This window comes from Equus caballus, chromosome 8, assembly GCF_041296265.1.
Source record: "Equus caballus isolate H_3958 breed thoroughbred chromosome 8, TB-T2T, whole genome shotgun sequence".
NCBI lineage: Eukaryota > Metazoa > Chordata > Mammalia > Perissodactyla > Equidae > Equus > Equus caballus.
In genome coordinates, this window is record NC_091691.1 from 24,414,634 (window position 1) to 24,433,574 (window position 18,941).

Below are 18,941 nucleotides of genomic sequence, written 5' to 3' on the forward strand. Positions count from 1 at the left end.
AGTCCCCACCACTCCCTCTTGTCTCACACAGACCAGCTTCATTTATGTTACTTTCCTGGCCCTCATAGGCCTTTGAGTTTGAGGCCTTTCTGTCTGTCCCAGAAACCCAATATGGAAAGTGGTTTATAAAAACAAAGTGCTCTGGCTGAAGTGAAAGTTGTTTGGGGGAAAGTGTGGCCTTAAGCCCTTATCCTTCTGTGCAGACTTAGACACGGCTGTTGCAGCTTTGAGGGCTCCCTGCTTCTGCAGAGACCTGCGGTGCAGCTGGAGTAATTCCTGGACTGTGACTGTAAAGTTAGGTTTTCTTTCCTAAACTTGGCTGAACTCAAGAATCACCAGATTGGCTTCTAAAATGCAGATTTCCAAGCCCTTCCCCTGGAGGTTCTGATTCACTGTGATCGGGTGCATCTCTGCAATCTGTAGTCTTAACAAGCACTCCAGGTGTTCTCAAACCCAGGCAACTTAGAGAAACACTGGTAGCTATGAACACAGTCTCTCTCTAATTTCAGTTTCATTTATATTTTGAATAGACAATACATTCATACGGTTCCAGATACAACAGTGAAAAGTTGTTCTCGCTCTCGTTCCCAGGGTCCCAGTTCTCCCCAGAGACAACCATTGTTGCCAGTTTATTGTGTTCCCATCTAGAGAGATTTTATACATAAACAAGCGCACACACCCCCTACTTTCTCTGAGAAATGGTAGCCTTCTCTACACACCTGATTTTAAGTACCGTCACTTTCTAGCTTGGTGACTTGTGAACTTCCCTGAACCTCGGTTTTCTCCTCTAAAGTGGCACTAATAATAGTAGGACACCTCATACGTTGATAGGGAGGCATGGGAGAGGACACACGTAAAGCTGTCAGCACAGGGCCTGGCACCAAGTGAGCACTGTATCTGGTTAATTCTGTGTCCCAAGGTGGCCAGGCTCAGCTTTTTGGTATCAGAGGTACAGACAGAACCAGGCCCTGGGTCAGGCCACCTCGCTTATGACTTAGAGGGCAGAGAGAACCTCGATAGTGTCTGGGAGCGTTTACTGAGGCTTTTACAACGTGCCAAGCACTTGGTGAGCACTTTCCGAACATCACAGTATTTCAGGTCACACTATTGACGCTGGGCTGAATAATTCTCCTGTAGAGTGTCTACATTGTAGCACGTTTAATGGGATCCTCACCCTCTACCCATGAGGTGCCAGTAGCATTCTTCCCTGCCAGTTGTGACAACCAAAGATGTCTCCAGACATCACCAAATGATCCTGGGGAGGGAAGGGGACAGAATCACCCTTGAATTAGAACCACGCTTATTTCATCCTCACAGTAACCATGATAGCCATGGGTGGGAAGCACCATTATTGTCCCGTGTTAGAGTTTGGTTGATATATCCAAGAACACACAGTTAAGAAATCTCTGCCGGGATTCACACCCGGGCAGTGGGACTGCACAGCTCCCGTTCCTACCCACTGTGTAAGAGTCCCTCTTATCGCACAGGAAGGTTGTCTAGGTTAGAATTATGTAAAAAGCCCTTCCCAGACACCTGCTTCACAATTAACTCAATACACGGTGCTCATTATTGTTAGATCTGTTAGCACATCCTCAAAACCGCTTGAGAAATCTAAGTCCCATTTTACAGATGGGGCAACTGAGGTCACTTGCTTAGGGTGGCACAGCCAGTACGTAGGCTTCTGGCTGCACATTAGAATCACCTGGGAAACCCCGAAGGCCCAGGCCTCCCCCCAGATAGATGAGAATCTCTGAGTGTGTGGCCTGGGCATCCACAGCTTTTAAAGCTCCTGCAGGATTCCAAGGTTGAGAGTCTCTGTGTTAGGTTAAGAAGCCAGGTCAGGTTTTAACCCCAAATCTTTGAGACCAGTGCGCCCAGAAGCAGGCTCTTTCTCCTCTGGTGTATCTGGGAGGTCAGAGACCTGGAGACGCCGCCCCTTTCTCCCAAGGGGAGTCCATGCAGCCCATGGGATGTGTTCCCTCTTCTCTACCTGAAACCCCTCCGGATGCCAGCACCCGCACCCCGGCCCTGCCCATCCACACAGCACAGGCCCCAGGTTAACGCCCCCAGGTTCTCCTTTATTCTCATGCACTCAGAGATGGGGTCCTAGAAGGAAGGGCTGTAACAAGAGGGTCCCCAAGGCCAGCCGGGGAGAGAAGCACTGGCCATATGGGCAAAGAATGATCCAGTGCTGCGAGGAATGAGGTGCCCTTGGAGGGTGCCAGGGGTGTACCTGGAGTCCCCCTCGCTCCTCCACAGGAGCCGCACCGGTCTGAGCAGTAGGTGACGTGGGCTTGGATTTCTTCCAAAGCTTGGGTGTTCTCACTGCAGCAGGAAGCGGGTGGTGGGAGCTGGCGTTTCAAAGACGCTGTGCCAATGCCCTCTCCCCGAACCTCATTATACCCACCCCAGGAGAGTTTAGGACTGGACGAGGCCCCCTGGACAGATGTGCAAGGGAAGGCCGGGACAGACCACCTCACTCAAGGGCATTCAGGGGTGAACAGGCCACCTGGGTCCAATCCAGCGTTCATCCCAGCAAGCCGAGGGTGCAATTTGGGCGGGACCGGAATGAACTGATCTTCTAGGAAATGAGTTTTGAAGGGGAGGAACCAAAAAGGACCAGCTGGACTGCAGGAGTCAAGAAACCCACCCTCTCTGGTCCTGCCCCTGAGCTCCTTGGCCAAAGGAGAGCCCTGGAGCTGCCCCACCACATCAGAGGGTGGCAGGCGTGCTTGCCCCCTCACCTGGCATCAGTCTCCTTCTTCCTCCTCTGTCTTCTTTAACCTGGCCAAGGCTTCCTGCAGCACACCGTCGGGGTCTAGAAGTTTAACCTGGAGGGAAGCAGCAGGGGTTGGTTTGGGGAGCATGGGAAGCCCAGGCTGCAAGCCTTTGGGGTGCTGCCTGCCTTGGGGAGGTGCTACCTACTTTGGGGGGTGCTGCCTGCCTCCCTGGGAACGTCCTAACTGAAAACAAATAAAACCTTGTCTGTTTCCTGGCTAGACTGGGCCAGGCTGGGTGTGGCGGCGGGGGGTGGGGGTGGGGGTCGGGAGTGGGGTGCTGTCTTCTGTCTCTCTCTGGGTGTGGCCACAGGGCCCTAGAGAGAGCTGCCCACCTTAGGAATGGGGAACTGAGTGGGCTCAGGGGCCTCATCACGGCCAAAGTCAATCATCGTGCCACACTTGGCCACGTCGTCCACCCAGAAGCCCTCAAAGAGCTGCCCGTGGTTCAGGTGGAAGAAACGTCCAAACCCGTTCTTCATGCCTCTCTGCCAGGAGCCCTCATAGCGGTTCCCGTTCTCTGCAGGAAAGGACAGAGAGGCGTGGGTGCTGGGGACCCCAAACCAGGCTGGACTACCAGGCGCGCCCCTCCCCCATGCCCAGGCCGGACCCTCTGCCACTCCCGGGCTAGACACTATGCCCACCAGGAAGCCAGAAGGAACCAAGTTGACTAGAGTGTGCTGAGCTGGGTGGGTAAAGTGGGGTCTGGGACGACTGACCTATAGCCTTAGAGCCCTGGGGTGTCAGCGACTTCCTGAATCAGACCTGGTTCACATCTTCCCTCCACTGCTTACCTGAACTTGGACAACCAACTCAGCATCGTTTCCTATCTGTAAGAAATACAGCTAATAATACGAGCAGGCGATGTTTCTTCAGGACTTCCTGTGCCTGGTTCTTTGCTATGCTTCTGACCTCACTTCTCACAAAAACAGTTCTATGAAGGATGACAGACCTCATCGTAATTACAGATGGAGCTTGAAAAGCTCAGGGAGTTTGACTGACCTGCTTGAGAAAGTCACAGAGCTAAGAAGTGGCAGATGCAGGATCTGAAACCAAGGCCTGTTCATCCCAGGAGCTCATGCCCTTAATCGGGAATCAATTCTGCCTATGTGATGGTGGTAGTGGTGTAAAAATAATAAGAAAGCTAACACTTCTCAGTGCAGACACTTACTAGCTCTGTGGCCTTGGGCAGGTCACTTAGCCACTTCGTCTCATTTCCTCATTTGCAAAATGGGGATAATGGTAACATCTACCTCACAGAATGTTTGTGAAGATTAAATGAGTCGATACCCAGCAAGGACTTAGAGGAGTCCTGGAGAGACTCTAGATCAGAGGTCAGCAAATTTTTTTCTGTAAAGGGGCAGACAGTAAGTATTTTCGACTTTGCAGACCATAGGGTCTCTGTCATAGCTACTCAACTCTGCCATTGCAGTGCAAAAGCAGCCACAGACAATATGTAAGTGAGCAAGTCTATGTGCCAATAAAACTTTATTTATAAAAACATGTGTTGGGCCATAGTTTGCGGCCCCCTGCTACAGACAAGTGAGAGCTAGTGATATTATCAGGGAGTACTTACTGTCATGTGTCAGGCACCATGCTAAGCACCTTGCAAATGGAACCCTCATTTAACATTCACAACAACCCTAAAGTTTATTTTTATCCTTACTTTACAGATGAGAAAATTGAAGCAGGAAGTTTAAGCAAATTGCCCAAGGTCACACAGCTAGTAAGAACTTGAACCCAGGCAGGCTGGCTCTAGAGTCCAAGCCATTAGTCAAGGCGCCCCAAAGCCTCCACTTGACCGAATCTCACTGGGAGTTGGAAGCTTGAGTTTTCAGGAGACTGGGCTCTGGTCTGTGTACTCACCAAGAGCACCTACTATGTGCCAGGCACTGGGGAAACAGTGGGAAACAAAACACAGTCCCGGTGCTCATGCAGCTCAGTCTGGAGGGACAATGATACTAGCTTTATAGAGAGCCTACCGGTGCCAGGCCCTGTTCTAAGCGCTTTACACAGACTCCCTCATCTAATCCTCACTAGAGCCCTATGAAGTGGGTACGATTATTATTCCCATTGTACAGTGAGGAAAGTGAGGCACAGAGACGTGAAGTAACTTGCCCAGGACTATACACGTAGTGCTAAGAAGGAAAGGAAGCAGGTGCTGAGAATAATGGGGAGAATGTGCTCCAGGTGGAGTGGACAGGGAAGACCTCTCTGAGGAGGAGACAATGCAAATATCTGGGGGATCTTCTTTCTGTTCCAGGAAGAGTGAGCAGCAGTGCAAGGGTCCTGAGGCAGAATATGTGGGAGGAACTGAAAGAAAGTTAGTATAGCCAAAACCAAGGGAGTCTGGGGGCAGAGGGGTGGGAGGCAAAGCTGGAGGGAGCAGCAGGGCCAGATCATGCTGGGCCCACAGACCCCAGTCAGGGCTCTGAACTCAGTCTGAGGGCAATGGGAACCTATGGAAAGTTTGAAAGCAGGGCGGCGACAGGGTCCACTTTGTAAAAAGCTCACTCTGGTTGCTGTGCAGAGAATCCTGACACCAGTGCGGGCTCCCAGCACTCTTCCCTCTGCCTGGGAATGCTCTTGCCTAGCTCAATGCATATCCCGCTCCTTCTCTTCCTTTGGGTCTCAGTTCACACGTCACCTCCTCAGGGAGGCATTCCTGATGTGAGTCAATGTACATAGCCGCTGTCTCCAACTCCTTGGTCATCCTCCAGCTCATCTTCCTGTTTTCAAGGGGGAAATTCCTCAGCACTTCTGACATCACAACTAACACACTGTGTGACCTTGAGCGAGAGATCTATCCTCTCTGTGCTTCAGTTCATCTGTAAAGCGAGGATAAGGGTACCTATCTTCTAGGATTGTAGTGAGGACTAAGTGGGCTCAGTGCTGGTGCCGCCTGGTGGGCAGTGATTAATTAAGTTGGTTAAGTTCGCGCTTTCCACTTCAGCGGCCCGGGGTTCGCTGGCCCGGATCCCGGGTGTGGACCTATGCACTGCTTGTCAGGCCATGCTGTGGCAGGCGCCCCATATATAAAATAGAGGAAGACGGGTAAGGACGTTATCTCAGGGTCAGACTTCCTCAGCAAAAAAAAAACAGGAAGATTGGCTGTAGATTTTAACTCAGAGCTAATCTTCATCAAAAAGAAAAAAAGGGCTCAGTGCTGTTAAGTGCAGGCTATGATTATCATGGCCATAAGAAACTGTCTTAATTGTCTATGTGTTTTTGTTAGGCCTCCCTTTTAGAGTATAAGCTCCCTTAGGGCAGGGATCTGGTCCTCCCGTTCACCTCTACGGGGCTTCGCGGGGGCGTGGCCAGAGGGGGCGTGGCCAGACGAGGGTGCGGTCATGCGGGGCCAGGAGGAGCGCGGCCGTGAGGGCGGGGCCAGGTGGGGCGGGGCCAGCAGGCGGGCGGGGTGGAGTGGGGAGGCGGGGCACTCACTCAGGCGCAGCATGCCCTCTCCGTCGGGCTTGTCTTTGCACCATTGGCCCTCGTAGATGTCGCCGTTGCTGTAGTACATGCGGCCCCACCCGCTGCGCTGGTTGCCGCACCACTCACCCTCGTAATACTCCTTGGGTCCGAAAAACTGGATCCCATAGCCCTGAAAGCACGGAGGTGTCCCTGTTCAGGGCGCACCCATGACCCTCCCCGGCGCCCAAGCCACACTCCGGGCTTCTTCCTCGCTTCCTTCCTCAGTCCTACAGCCAAGCTGATGGCCGTGCGTTGAAGAATCTCCCCAGGCTGTCCACGGCCCTCTATCCCCCTTGCTCCAGCCGTCATGCAGCCACCGTCATTTCTCCTCTCCCTCCCTGGTCCCCCTCCTCCACTCTCCCGTTCTCCCCACCCCATGCATCCTCCACACGGCAGCTAGAGGAATCTTTACATCGCCCATCCCATCAGCTTTGCCCCGTCTCCCCAGCTCTCAACTGAGCCCATCAAAAGTCACAGATGCCTCTGAGAATCAGATGGAAGCTACGGACTTTTCTCTTCAAAAAAGTGAACATAGGGGCCAGCCGGTGGCGCAGCGGTTAAGTGCGCACGTTCTGCTTCGGCGGCCTGGGGTTCACCGGTTTGGATCCCGGGTGCGGACATGGCACCGCTTGGCAAGCCATGCTGTGGTAGGCATCCCACATATAAAGTAAAGGAAGATGGGCACGGATGTTAGCTCAGGACTAGTCTTCCTCAGTAAAAAGAGGAGGATTGGCGGCAGATGTTAGCTCAGGGCTGATCTTCCTCACACACAAAAAAAGAACATAAACACACCTAGCATCCAACCACAGGGATTCATGGACTGTCCACGGATTGCACCTGCGGAGGCTGGGTAAGCAGCCAAGCCTACCTCTTAAAGTCCTGAGTCCCCACATAACCTTCAAGGCCCCCACCTGCTCCTCCCCTCACTCCCAGCCCTGTGGGCATACACACCCTGCTGTTTAATATCTCCTTCCCTTTGCAACTTCTGCCTCCTTTGCTATTTCCCCTTCTCCTTTTTTTTCCTCCTGGCTAACTCCTTGCATCTTTTGGTGTCACCTCCTACAGGAAGCCTGCCCTGAATTCCCAATGACCTTCTTCTGGGCTACCTGTGAAAACCTCTATCCTAACATCATATTATATGTAAACTGTTTATTTTGGGATCTTTGTCCCCATTGGCCAATAAACATTTTGAGAGCAGAGATCATGAAATCCTGGGCTCTACCACTTGTCTGCATTATAGCTCCAGGCAAGGGACTTTACCTCTATGAGCTTGTTTCCACATCAGTAAAATGGGAATGATGATGAGCATAATAATAATGATGATGATGTTGTTATGAGAGTTAATTGAAGTACTATATATCATGTTTCAGGGTCACAATAGCAGTTGTTCAATAGCAATACTGTATTATTAACTGTTTCCATGGCTTATGGTGAGGATTTGGGTGTTTATGGGTTGGGGACATGCCTCTGGCTGGCTTCTACCCCTAGGACCTTCCTCTCTTGTCCTGTGGTCAAGGGTGTGGCCTCAACTTTCTTGCTCCCACTTTTCCTACCCTCCTCCCCCTCTTATCCAGGCCAAACAGAAGGGGAATTCTCAGAAAGATATGCCCAGGGAAAAGAAAGCCAGGAAATGAGTGGGTATGGGGGGGAGGAGACTCTGCCCCACACAGCCTGGCGGCCTTCTTGTAGCAGCAGTGCATTTCAGGGCTCCTCCCTGGGCCCTCTCCTCCTGCTTCCTGTTTCCTGGGTTTTGTTCTGAGAAGCCTTCACGATTCCCCCACCCCTTCCTTTTCTCACCCACACAACAACCCTGTCCTCCTCCCCTCAGGTCTCCCCCTGTTCACCCAGGCCTCTCTGACTGCTCCCCCCTCCACACACACACACACACACACACACACACACACACACACACACACACACGCTGCCCGGCCCACACCCCAGGTCCTGATGGGAACCACTCACTGATTTCTTATCGCCTTTCCACCAGCCCAAGTAGACTCTCCTGTGCTTTCCGGTCTCTTGGTCAGGAAGGCTGAAGGTGCCATAGCCATCTCGCTTCCCAAACTTCCAGTCCCCCTCATAGATGCCTCCTTTCTTCTTCCAGATCTGTGTGCCTTTCCCTGGTGACACATGGATGGGCCAGCACTTCAGATGTGGCCTCCATAGGGCTGGGGAGTTGGGGGGTGTGGGTGGTGTAGAGGCAGGTGCTGTGTCTGCCTGGATGTCAAGGGCTCCTAGACTGGACAATCCCCAAAGACGGGGTCCCGGGTCTATGCCTCATCTCTAGACCCCCAGCACCCAGGAAAACTCCGAGGGAGTTCCATTTCTACAAACAGTGGTTCTCCAGCCTTTTGCCCTGAAGCCAGACTGATATAGCAAACCCCAAGTAGAAATCTGCCCCTTTAGCATTTTAGCTGCATCTCTTAATAATACTGAATGGAATGAATAATACTGAATGGATATGCCAGATGGCCAGGGTTTCTAGAAAATGTTCTGCATATTTGTTCAGTTCTGAACATACGTGGAGACTCATCTCCTCGTACTCCAGCCCCTTCTATGTCCTCCACTCCCACCTTCCAGACTGCCCTCCAACCACTATGGCCTCCATGCCGTTCCAGGAACCTACCAGATAGGCTTCTGCCTCAGGGCCTTTGTACCTGCTTGTCCCTTAGCCTGGAACACTCTTCCCCAAATATCCACTCACCCCCTTCCTCCTGCAAATCTTTCCTCAAATTTCATTTCCTCAATGAGGCCTACCCTGACCATCCCATTTAAAATGACAAGCCTCTGGGGCTGGCCGGGTGGCACAGTGGTTAAGTTCACACATTCCGATTTGGTGGCCCAGGGTTTGCCGGTTCAGATCCCAGGTGTGGACATGGCACCAGCTTGGTAAGCCACGCTGTGGCAGGCGTCCCACGTATAAAAGTAGAGGAAGATGGGCACGGATGTTAGCTCAGGGCCAGTCTTCCTCAGCAAAAAGAGGAAGATTGGCAGCAGATGTTAGCTTAGGGCTAATCTTCCTAAAAAAAAAATAACAATAATAAATAAAAAATAAAACGACAAGCCTCTCCTGCCCCCTTATCCTGCTTTGTTTCTTTCCATATCTCTTATCAACTCCTAACATAATAATTTACTTATTTATGGTTTATTGTCTCTTCCTCATCTGTCTCTTCCAGGAGAATGTGTGCTCCAGGAGGGCACGGACTTCAGTCTGTTTTGTTCAATGCTCTACTCCCAGGGCTGAAGAACAGTGTCTGGCACGTTGTAGGTGACCAACACTTCCTGAACAAAGAGATGAATAAAACATTTGTGGGGGGCCGGCCCCATGGCTGAGTGGTTAAGTTCGTGCGCTCCACTGCGGCAGCCCAGGGTTTCACTGGTTCGGATCCTGGGCATGGACGTGGTGCCGCTCATCAGGCCATGCTGAGGTGGCATCCCACATGCCACAACTAGAAGGACCCACAACTAAGAATATACAACTATGTACTGGGGGGCTTTGGGGAGAAAAGGGAAAAAATAAAATCTTTAAAAAGAAAAAATATAGTGTCAGTCAAAAAATGATTTAAAAAAAAATATTTGTGGAGTACGTATACGGGCCAATTCATGTCTTGGTCCTTAGTAGCTCAGGAACAAATCCAGCATTGTCCCTGTGAGCTTTTTGATCTCGGGCAAGTAACTTAACTCTCTGGGTTTCAGGTTCCTGGCCTGTAAAATGGGGATGAGAATATCTCATGGTGTTGTTCTGATCACTAAATTCATTAATATACGTAGACGACTCAGAACAGTGCCTACAAATAGGAAAGATATCAACTATTTTTGCCCTGGAGGTAGGGCCCAGTCGCATGGTAGGGCACATTCCCTCCTTTGTACCTGTCCTTCTTCCAGTTTGATTTCCTTTGGACAACCAGCTCCCAGCACCCTGAGGTTTGCTGTGGGGCTGACTCCGCCTCCTGGCAAGCCTGGCCAATCAGTGTATTCTACCCACCCAGGCCGCTGGATTGGTTCAATGAGGGGCATGTGACCCAAGCTGGTCCGGTGAGACTACCTCCAAGACAAAGACAAAACTTACCATGGCGTGTGAGGCCCTATATGGTTGGCTCTCCTAACCTGCCTACTCTCTCCCCTCGCTCACTCTGCTCCGGCCATACCAGCTTCTAGTCTGTTCCTTGAACAAGATTTAATACTCCAAAGCATCCTCCATTCTGATTGCCCTATCTAGAAGACTCATCCTTCTGGGCTCAGTTCGAACATCGCCTCTCTGACTGTCTGTGTTCTCACAGCCCCTTTCATGTCTCCATCACATCCTGATGTCACCACTTTTAGCTGAGCGACCTTGAGTAAGTCACTTCCTCTCTCTGAGCCCGCGGTTTCCTCATCTGTAAAACAGGATGTTACCTACTATACAGGTTCTCCGTGGGACTGGAGGCTCCCTGAGGGTTGGGATTATGCCAGATGCCCAGCCCAGGGCCTGGCATGGACCAGGAGTGCCGTGAGTCTTAGCAGAGGGAATAAATGAGCAGTCTGGGAACCACTGGGGCCACCCCATCCTCGCCCCACATGATGACTCTCCTCACTGCTTCTAGTTTGTTTACCCCACAGCAACCCACTTCAGTTTGGTCAAAAGGTGAGTGTTGAAGCGGGGATGGGTAGGTCTGGATTCTCTGACAGGTCTGCTTTCTGCAGCCCCAGCCCGCTGAGCTCTATGTCTCCAGGGTCCAGGGAGGGGAGGCAGGACTCACACAGAAGGAGGGCTGGGAGGGCCACGTCAGCCCACAGTGCCCTATCACTGGTGAGGCAGCCCAGATCCAGGGGATGGGAAATGTGGTATGCAGTGGTAGAGCCAGTCTCAGAACTTCAGGATCCTGACTCCTAGTCCAGGGCTCTGTCCACACCACATGCTGCCCACAAGGACTGAAGTACACAGGCAGGCATCTTTAACCACACACAGAGCTCTGAGCAGCCGCATAAAGCCTGGCCTTTAAGTCAGTGCTGAGGGCGGACGTTGTGTCACACACTTGATGGGGGCAGCTCTTTGGTGGGCTTCTTAGACAAGGAGGTTTCTAAGTAGTGATCCCTGCCGTGCTCACCCCTCAGAGAACATTCTAGAAATTCCCCTCCTGCACAGACCCTGGGCTACAGGCTTGACAGATGTCATCTTTTATCTTTACAGATAGGTATCATTCCCATTTTACAGATGGGGAGACAGCCTCAGAGTGGTGTGGTGGTTCATCCGGGTCTTAGTGGGTGGAGCTGGGACTCTGACCCAGGTTTATGGACTCCAAAGCACTTAGGCAGGAGAGAAGGGTGGTTAAGAGCATAGACTCTGGAATTGCAAGAGTGGAGTGAGAAGCCATGGCGCCGTTTTTTGCAAATTCTCTTTTTTTTTCCTCAGGGCTTAGTTTGTTTCACAAAGACGCCTGTGTTCCCTGCTGGTTAGGCCCAGAGCTCAGCCCAGTTAAAGTCTGAGCCCCAGATTCTTCCGGGGGGTGGGGGGAGTTGGGGATCCTCCCTCGCCCCCTGCTGGTCAAACCTCAGGCTGAGCCTTCTGCAGAACGGGGTCAGGGCTGAGTGAAGACCAGAATTCCAGCTGCCAGCTGGTTTCTGGTTTCTGGGGCACCACCTTTTCCTCCTGCTAGCTACCCCATGCTGAGCCCAGGTTTCAGAGGGTAGGGACTGAGCTGGAGGCCCCAGAGCCCCAGCTGTGGCTGGTATCTCAAGACTACTCTGCCCCTATCTGGTCCCTGAGCCCTTTGCTCAGCAGAGGTCAGGCTTGAGTTCTGTTTGAGAGCCTCAGCATAAGGAGGCCCCTGGCTGCTCCGAGTTAGCATTCACCTCTTAGGTGAGCCTTGGGATACATCTTATGTCCCCAGTGGACTCTGCATGCTGCTTTCTTGGCTCCGGTCACCCACCAAGGCCCAGACCCCACCCTCACCGCCTGAACCCCTGAGGGTCCCCCACTCACCGTGTTTCATGTTGTCCTTCCACTCGCCCACATAGCAGTCGCCATTGACAGCATATACCTGGTGCCTCAGTCCGTTCTTCTGGGCTTTCTGGTCCCACTCCTTCCACAGGGGCTCCGACTTCAGCAGGCACTTGGAGATAGGCATGTTGGTTGCTTCTGTGGGGCCAAAGGGTGCTGGCAAAGGGTTAGGGACATCAGGGGCTCACTGTGCCCTGCACAATGCCAGGATCCTGGGCCTTCCCGGGGAGACACCTGTCTGAGCTTAAATGGGGTGAGTCATGTGTGTTGTGAGTCCCTGGGGCAGATGCGCAGCCCTTGGGAAGACCCTTTTGTGCTGAATTAACCTTGGATGCCCCTCTCTTGCTTCTCCAGGGGCCCCTGGGGGGGCGGGTCTGATGGCACAATTGCTTGGGAACCCAGGAAACCAGTAGAGCAGGGGGTTTTGTGATGGCATTGGGATGAGCTGCCCCCAGGCAGGGTGACAGTCACTTTTTTTTTTTTTTTTGGTGAGGAAGATTGGCTCTGAACTAACATCTATTGCCAATCTTCCTCTTTTTTTCACTTGAGGAAGACTGGCCCTGAGCTAACATCTGTGCTAATCTTCCTCTATTTTGTATATGGGATGCTGCCACAACACAGCTTGACCCGTGTGTCGGTCTGCACCCAGGATCCAAACTGGTGAACCCTGGGCCACTGAAGCAGAGCATGTGAGCCTAACCACTATGCCACCAGGCCGGCCCCAGCAGTCACATATTTAATAACCAGTGTGACCAATCAGAGTGGATGCTGGTCTGAGGCTAGAGCTTGCCTGGAACCCCCACTGGTGAGCACTGGGATGCACTCCGGGGGAGAGGTGGGTAGCCAGGCTGTGCTAGGCTGACATCCAGCTGCTATGGCACAGCCCACAGGGCTACCTTCCCACCACCAGCAGCCCAGCACCCAACATGTTAGCCCCCTTGGTCCTGCCTCATCTGTCTGGCAGACAGGATGGGAGAAAAGCCCAGGGACAGGCTTTGCAGGGGTTTCTGAGCTGTCAGGAGAGTCCATCAACTAAAGATACTGCCTCTAGGATGACCACTGTCCCAGATTGCCCAGGACTGCGAGGTTTCCTGGGACCTTGGACTCTTCAGTGCTAAAACTGGGACAGTCCCAGGCACACCAGAATGGTTGGTCACCCTTCTACCTCTGCCCTCTGCCTGGGTACTCTACCTGTCTGCCTCATCACCAGGGCTCTCCTCCTATCCTGCCTGGTGGGGTTGCAGAGACTTTGGGTGGTCTGGGGCCTCTGCCCAGTTTGGGAACCCCGTCTGTGCTCCATGTCCTCAGGATCTCCAGTGGAGACATTCATGCCTGTCTGTCTGTCTCCACGGGGCTTGTGCAAGGTGATAGGATGGTCTCCTCCCAATCTTGGGGATCCTTGTTTCCCCTCAACAAATACTATCTATCCTGCTAATAGGTTTGGGGAATACACACACACACACACGCACACACACACACGTGCCAGCAGTGCTGCCGCAGGGCCTAGCATGAAGTATTTATTTGGGGTTTTTTTGTTTGTTTCTTTTTTCTGCTTTTTCTCCCCAAATCCCCCCAGCACATAGCTGTATATTTTAGTTGTGGGTCCTTCTAGTTGTGGCATGTGGGATGCCACCTCAACATGGCCTAATGAGCAGTGCCACGTCAGCGCTCAGGATCCGAACCAGTGAAACCCTGGGCCGCCTAAGCGGAGTGCACAAACTTAACCTCTCAGCCACGGGGCTGGGGCCGGCCCCAGCATGAAGTATTTAAACATCAGCATGCAAAGGTATTGGCCACCAGAATGACCTCAGGGCGAGCAGGTTCCAGAGATCATGGTGTCCCAGCATCTACCCATCCAAGGTCAGTGTCATGGGTGTGCAACCTGTGCAGCTGCACAAGACCCCATGCTGAGAAGGGCCCACTCTTGGTTTACTGCTCTGCTGTCACCATTTTGCAATTCTTAATACTTTATGAACAAGGGCCCCACATGTTCATTTTGCACTGGGCCTCGCCCATCAAGGAATTCCTTCTGCTGCTTTACAGCGGGGGCCTCCAGGAGCCCGAGCAGGCTGACCTACCACACTAGTTGGCACATGCTTTGACAGTCATGCCTAGGAATAGGGAAGGTCGCTCCAGGCAAAGAAAACAGCAAGGGCAAAAGGTAGGAGGGGGAAAACAGGTCCTAAATTTAATGTTTTTCTTTTCTCTCCCATTTCCAAGAACTGTTGTACCATGATGAATTTTTATATTTGTTAATTCACTTTAAAAAATCAATACATTTATCCAAGAAAGAGACTTGACATATCATTACTATAAATGGAAAATCAGTATCAGTTATCCTAAAGGGAAGGTAACTGTCAAAATAAAAATACTAGAAAGAAATCACCTTACGGCTTAGCCAGATATTGTGGCTTACAGATGAGATTAGCAAATGTTCAGGTGTTAATGCCATATTAGCCCCAAACTGACACTTTCTCCTTGGCTTACTCAGAATTGTAAGAGAACCTAGAACCTAGTAACTCTCCTAGATGTCACTGGGTGTTAATGCCTCATCAGTATAATATAAAATCATCCTCGGTCTCATACTTTCAGGAACATAAGTTTTACTCAAAAGGAGCTTGCGGACCTAACACATGAGCTTCTGATAGGAAAAGAAAGCCTTGCAGTGCGGTGCAGGGACTCTACCGGGGTTGCTTTGTTACTGAACAACAGTAATTACCACAATGGAAGGTGGGGGGGCGGGGTCCAGACGGCTGGGAGTTGGCCCCGAGCCCCCGCCCCGTCCCACCTGCGCTCGCTCACCTGCGCAATCCCGCGGGGCGGAGCCGGGATCCGGAGTCCCGGGGGCGGGAGCTGTGGGGTCGCAGCCTCCAGCCTCACTTGCCGGAGCAGCGCGCGCTCCGGCGTCCCGGGCCTGGCCGGGGTCGCTATGGCAACGCGAGGCCCCAGCAAAGCAGCCCGGTAGTGCCCGCCCCTTCCTGCGGAGAGTGCGCCCGCCGGTCCGCGGGTGGGGAAGGTGCAGCTCCTCCGCCGTCGGGCGAGGACGTCTTCGGGCCTGTGGACGTCGACTGCCGGCTGGTGCACCGGTCTGGTGGCCAAAGGCAGGTGGGCGAGCCGGGAGCCTGCTATCTGCAGAGCGTGGGTCACAGTGTGCCCGGGGAGGTTACTGCCCTCCTCACCCGTCTGGGGTTCTCCAGGGCAAATGCAACGCCCGAGGCAGGCAGGAAAGGGTTCAAGGCTTTTCTGCTAAGCTGCAAAGATAAAGCGGCAACATTGGAAGGGAAAACCAACATCACACGGGTTCTTAGTCTTGTGGGGGGTCTGCTAGACTCCTTTGAGAATCTGAGGGAAGCTATACAGCTCCTCCATCCCTAAAAGATGCAGGCATTTTACATAGACACAAGTCGGCCCACGACACTCTCCACTCCTCGGCTCACATCTTTAGTGGCTTCCCTTGTCACTCAGAGTAAAAGCCACAGTCCCTACAGTGGCCTTGAAAGCCCTGCGTCATCTGCCCACATCCCTCCCCTTTCCTCTCTGACCTTGTCCCCTAATAGAGCACCCAGTCTGTCTTGGCTCCAGCCATACACTTGCTTCCTTGCTGTTCCCGGAAGGGGCTGGGCATGTTCCTGCTTCAGGGCCTTTGCCTCTTTTGTGCCCTCTGCCAGGACATTTCTTCCTCCAGATAGCAGCTTGGATCATTCCCTCCTCTCCTTCAAGGCTTTATTCAAACATCACCTTCTTAGTGAGGAGTTTCTGGACCATCATATTTAAAATTGGAATCTCCATATATACTTCCCAACCTGTTTTCCCAACCTCATTCCTGTTTCTTGTTCTCTTCAGCACTCAGTACACACACACACACACACGCACACACACGCTCATGCACACACACGTACATTTATTGTCTGTCTCTTTGAAAGCAAAGATTTTCTTCCAACTTTTAAGTGAAAAATTTCAAACACATAGAAAAGCATAACTAATAGTACAATAAACACCTGTTACAACCTCTACCTATATTCAACTATTATCGACATGTTGCCGTATTTGAAGTCAGAGAAGTTTTTGTGTTTTTTTCACTGCTATCTCCCTAGGACCTAGAAGAAATGCCGGGCCCCTAGGAGTTGCTCAATAAATGTTTGTCAAATGAATTAATGAAGGCTGTGCTTTCAGAGACCTCTGCTCCAGGAGTCCTTGGCCCTTTCCTGTGAGAGAGCAAGCTGACGCTCCAGACGCCTTTGTGGAAATAGTACCCCGCCTAGGAGCATGCAGCTTGCCCCAGCTGTTTGCCAAGCTGTGTGCCCCAGGGGCTTTGTCCTCCCTGGAGGGACAACTTTTTCTGATTTGCACAAAGATACAGGATGGGCTAGTGGCAGTCTTCCTGGGGTGGAGGTTTCCTCCAGCTGTACAGAAGCACTTCTGTCTTGCCCCAGGCTGTGTTCTCTCTCTGTGCTATTTATTCCAGGCTGTAGCCCCAATAACTAGCACAGTCCTGGTACCTAACATACACTTGGGATGTCTTTGTTGAACAGGAGAATGGTGAGTGTGGTCATCGGCCGTTATGACCTCAGATCCCTTCTTTGCCCTTCCCCTGCTCTGTTCTGTTTGGCAGGGGGCTGCATTTCTCGGGCCTCTGCTCAGTCCACTTCAGCTGCATTCAGTCAATGGGAGACACTGGCAGGAGACTGAGTGGCAGACAGGAGGAAGGGAGAAGCTGGGGTATTCCTTCCCCTCTCTCTCTGCCTTGGGTGGGTGGTGTCTCTGGCAGAGGGTGCATCTGGTCTGGCCCCTGGGCTCTGTCCCCACCTACTCCCTTTGTCCCTCTCATCCTAGGTACAGTAGTGGCTTCCTCAGTTGCTCATATTGGGACTGTCTTCTTTTCTCCTAGTGCTCTTTATGTGTATCCATCACCTTTGTAACTAATTTCCTACCTGGAGTGGAGTTTGGTTTTCTACCTAGACTCTGATTGATGCAGTAGTGTGATCAGGTGACCAGTAATACCCAAAATATGTAACTTGCTGACCAGTTGGTGCAGGTGACCTGCGACTGGGTGGAGAATACACAGTTGGTGCCCACCTTGGTCCTTTCAGACCAGTTCTGTGTGCTCATCCCCCAGCTTCTATGTGCTTTATTTCTCCCAGCTCCCATTCTTCTGAGGACAGTCCCTCAGCTACTGGAGTCACTTCGCTGTTTGGGCAAGGAACTGGAAGTGCCTGGGAATTGATGCCCCTCCCGGGTGGCCTGTAGATGATGACTGACTCAGGAGTGTGAAGGCCCTGATTTCAAGACTGAACAAACCCAGGTGTAATTTTTTTCTTTTTCTTGTTTATTGTGGTAATATATACTTAGCATAAAAGTTACTATTTTAATCATTTTTAAGCAGACAGTTTAGTGGCATTAAGTCCATGAACAATATTGTGGAACTGTCACCACCATCTATTTCCAGAACTTTGTCATCGTCCAAAACTGAAATTCTGAACCCATTAAATAACACACCGTTCCTTCTTCCCCAGCCCCTGGTAACGTCTGTTTCACTTTCTGTCTCTATGAAATTGCCTATCCTGGGTATCTCACGTAAGTGGATTCATAGAACACTTGTTGAAGTCATTCTTGCTCTAGAGTCCCCCTGGGATCGGGCTGCACTCACTTGGTTCTTCCCTACCATACTCAGCCGGTCTATCAACCAGTTTCTCCTGGGAGCACTTTCTTAACAAATCATATAAATATTATATATACTTTTTTTTTTTTCCAAAACTGGTTTGTACAAAAACCAACCCAGAGAACGGCAGAGCGTTTTCCCATGTTGAAACACATTGAAGAATACCATTTTAACACCCAAAGAGTTTCTCCTTCACCAACCTCCTGTTGATGGGCGTCAAATTTATAGCCAATGTTCCCCATTATAAACGGTGATTTGATGAATGTCCTTCCGTATAATTATTTCCTAGGACAAGTCCCTGGAGGCAGGATTATGTGTCAAAGAGTATGAACATTTTGAAGTTTTGATATATAGCACCCAACCGCCCTCCCAAAAGATTGGATCAATTCCATTCACAGAAAAGAAGAGTGTCTGTTTTTATCTCCACGTTTGCCCTTTGCCCACACTGAGTATTATCGTTTTTAAAGCTCTTTACCAATTTCATAGAAAAAAAATCTTGTTTTGATGGCTTTTCTTTGATTACCAGTGGGCTCTCTTTCATTGCTTTTCTCCTCACTCTCATTGGAACGAGAATTTTGCACTGATTTCCACACTTACGCCAACATTTTTAGTTAATTTGTCAAGTGTATGTCTTTTCTCTCTCAGTAGGTAGTAATTGATGGACACAGAACTTCCACAATGTATCTTCTGACCTTATCCAAGTTTCTTTTGGTCGCAAGTAGAAACACCATCTCACACTATCCAATAAAAGAAATTTATTAAGGATGCAAGAGTGTTGGAAAGCTGTCAACAGCAAAGCCATCCTCTCTCTCTCTCTCTCTGTCTCTCCTTCATATTTCTCATTCTGCCAATCAGCTTTCTCATGCTCATGGTGGAAAATGGCAGTCCCTTCCATCACCTTGGTTCCAGTAACTCACAGAGATTAATTGGCTCTTTCCGAATTCCAATCCCAAATTCCTGAGGGGCCCAGCTAGGGTCTGGAGTCCATCTCGGGCCGGTCATGCTGCTGACACTGTGTGGTTCTCCTCACAACATTCTCCTCTCCTCCTCA

General features: G+C 51.2%; 1 protein-coding gene across 8 annotated transcripts; it reads right to left on the bottom strand.

Moving 5' to 3' along the window:
- Positions 1-498: 498 nt before the first annotated feature.
- MORN3 (MORN repeat containing 3) lies at positions 499-15,715 on the bottom strand. Of its 8 annotated transcripts, XR_011420836.1 has the most exons (8): positions 15,034-15,683; positions 12,214-12,369; positions 8,214-8,371; positions 6,222-6,381; positions 3,113-3,297; positions 2,745-2,831; positions 2,234-2,325; positions 1,122-1,255 (listed from the first exon to the last, which is right to left on the bottom strand). XR_011420836.1 is itself a non-coding variant. In XM_070220257.1 (7 exons), the coding sequence occupies exons 2-6, from the start codon at positions 12,356-12,358 to the stop codon at positions 2,751-2,753; spliced, it is 729 nt and encodes a 242-aa protein (XP_070076358.1). In that variant the 5' UTR covers positions 12,359-12,369; positions 15,034-15,683; the 3' UTR covers positions 499-1,255; positions 2,745-2,750. The 8 variants fall into 8 exon arrangements, 6 of the variants coding, with proteins under 6 accessions (XP_070076358.1, XP_023502970.1, XP_001496255.1 ...); XM_070220257.1 differs by lacking the exon at positions 2,234-2,325 and having other exon boundaries at positions 499-1,255; XM_023647202.2 differs by lacking the exon at positions 2,234-2,325 and having other exon boundaries at positions 504-1,255; positions 12,214-12,387; positions 15,034-15,715.
- Between the last annotated feature and the right edge of the window lie 3,226 nt (positions 15,716-18,941).

Excerpts from the sequence above, each read along its gene's own strand:
- MORN3 (XM_070220257.1), bottom strand. The coding sequence starts at position 12,358 with ATGCCTATCTCCAAGTGCCTGCTGAAGTCGGAGCCCCTGTGGAAGGAG. Across the intron at positions 8,372-12,213 it reads GAAGGACAACATGAAACACG|GGAAAGGCACACAGATCTGG; the intron begins GTGAGTGGGGGA and ends ATGTGTCACCAG. Across the intron at positions 6,382-8,213 it reads GGAAAGGCGATAAGAAATCA|GGCTATGGGATCCAGTTTTT; the intron begins GTGAGTGGTTCC and ends CCGTGCTTTCAG.